The 2245-nt window shown below is 38.3% G+C and overlaps 1 protein-coding gene across 1 annotated transcript; it reads right to left on the reverse strand.

The window, feature by feature from the left end:
• Positions 1 to 1059: 1059 nt before the first annotated feature.
• Positions 1060 to 2235, reverse strand: LOC119831201 (cytochrome P450 6k1-like). The gene has a single exon (XM_038354490.1). It carries the CDS (start codon positions 2200 to 2202, stop codon positions 1060 to 1062), a length of 1143 nt encoding a protein of 380 aa, XP_038210418.1. The 5' UTR covers positions 2203 to 2235.
• Between the last annotated feature and the right edge of the window lie 10 nt (positions 2236 to 2245).

Raw genomic sequence — 2245 nt, forward strand, 5'->3', positions numbered from 1 at the left:
GAAATAACCTCTGGGCCAAGTGTGATCCCGCCTCGTAACAATTATTTTATATTTTTTGAAAATTTTCATTTGAGCTTACCACCCTATAACCTACTACCTATTAAGGTTTCAAAATAGTGCACTTAACCTCTCAATCATAGTAATCCAACTGTCAAACCAGTCAGTAACTGTCAGCACTTATAGGTTAAGAGGGTTCAGTTCAGGTACGTCAGGAGAGATATTTAAAGGAGATGGGTGAGCAAAAAAAAAAGGGGAGTAGACAACTAAGAATATGAATACCAAATCATAATAACAGTTTTTGATCCAATTTTTTATGTTCAAATATGATAGAATATTGCAATTACGAAATTGGTATCAAAATATTAATCCTAGTTCGTTTAAATTGTTTAATAAACCGTCATTTCGATTTTCATTGATATTCGTCTTGTATGAAGTTATGACGGGCATAAAAATTCTTAAAGGAAGAAAAATGTCACTATTTGACTGAATTAATAACGTTCGTCGTCGTTGGCAAGTATTAAACACAAGCTTAGGCCCATATCCTTTTCTTTCCCCTTCCCAGTCCTTTCCTTTATTCCTCTCGCCAATCCTTTCTTAATCCCTTCCCAATTTAAAGTCGGCTATCCAATTGTAGAGGCGTAAGGTCTGTAATCGACTTTACGCCTCTACAAATGTTCATGGGTGGTGGTAGCGCTTACGAACAGGCGTCCCACTAACTCCATTGCCGACTGTGACATAACAAAAAAAAAAGCTGATAAATAAAAAAGGAATGCAGGCCCGTTTCCTTGTCCTCAACCTTCCCAATCCATTGAATCATTTTCTTATAAAAGCGGGCAGCGCTTTCTCAGAGGCACTCTGCCTCACACACCTCTGCGAATGTTCATGGGCGGTGTTGATCGCTGACCATTACACATAAACTAAACACCAGATTAGATGCATAAAATGAAAGGTCTACCAAGAGCAGAGGCAGGCAAGTAGTAATAAAGAAAACTAAAGTCATTGTCGCATAGCTGTTTATTGATTAGTTTAATAATACTTCTTGTTTATTTATTTAAATAATTATGTAGCAATCGATCTCGGTATGAATTCAACATCTATATTGTAAAGTCTCAATTGCACAGGTTGGGGAACGTATTTGGGTCCACCATCCTCAATAACGGTCCTCACTGTAAAATGGCGGAGTAAATGTACCAAACCGGCTTTGGCTTGTAACAAAGCGTATCTAGTACCCACACATACTCTATTTCCCTTTCCAAATGGCATATAACTAATATCAGTTATTTTGCTTCTATTTTCTGGAGCGAATCGTTCTGGTATAAATTTCATGGGCTCTGGATAATATTTTTCGTCGTGATGAATTCCTAAGATGGACGTCATTATTCTTGTCCCTTTTTCGATTTTGATATTACCCACGGGTAGGACAGTGTCTTTAACGCATTTTCTTGTTATAAGGCCGATGGGTGGATGCAGTCGTATAGCTTCACTGACAACCATATCAAGGTGCTTCATACCCATTACAGCATCGTAATCTATATGACTATTATGCGTTTTAAAAATTTCGTCAATTTCTTGGTGGACTTTTTCTAAGTGCTCTGGGTGTTTTCCCAGTTCTATTAGTGTGGCATATAAAGCTTGAGCTGTTGGTTCCACGCCTGCGATAAAAAAGAAGAAAGCTTGCGCCGCCAGTAGCTCATCTGTTGGTTTTAATTCTAAGCCAGTATCTTTATCTACGATGTTACCGGCACTTTTTAATGCTACACATATGTCAGCAAAATCGTGTCGATTGGTCTTCTCTTGTTCTCGAACGCGTATGATATTCTTAATTGCACCAATGAAGAAATCTTCGAAATCTTTAAACAATTTCACATCTAAGAGACGAAATAATTGATTGCTCAAGTTACCAACAGCAACCTTAAGATTACTCCTCAAAGTTGCTTGTGTTGATTTGCGTGCCATATCAAGGAATGGCGAATCGAAAATAGATCCTGTGCTCACTCCAAACACAGCGCCTCCTATAGCTGCACTGCAAAATGAAGATAAAGTGTCAAATGCATTTCCTTTCAGCAGCTCTCTGTTAGCCTTTAAATGTTCCACTAAGTCCGTGGCGCTTTTATCTATGATGTAGTACATGGATTTCAATTTAGAAGATGTGAACAGCGGCGACATGGTTTGGCGCATTAGTTTCCAGCGATTTCCATTCATGAAAAGAATATTGTCGGCGAGTAGGTCATTTTTGTTTGTGTCT

This window comes from Zerene cesonia, chromosome 13 (genome assembly GCF_012273895.1).
Source record: "Zerene cesonia ecotype Mississippi chromosome 13, Zerene_cesonia_1.1, whole genome shotgun sequence".
NCBI classification, from domain to species: Eukaryota; Metazoa; Arthropoda; class Insecta; order Lepidoptera; family Pieridae; genus Zerene; species Zerene cesonia.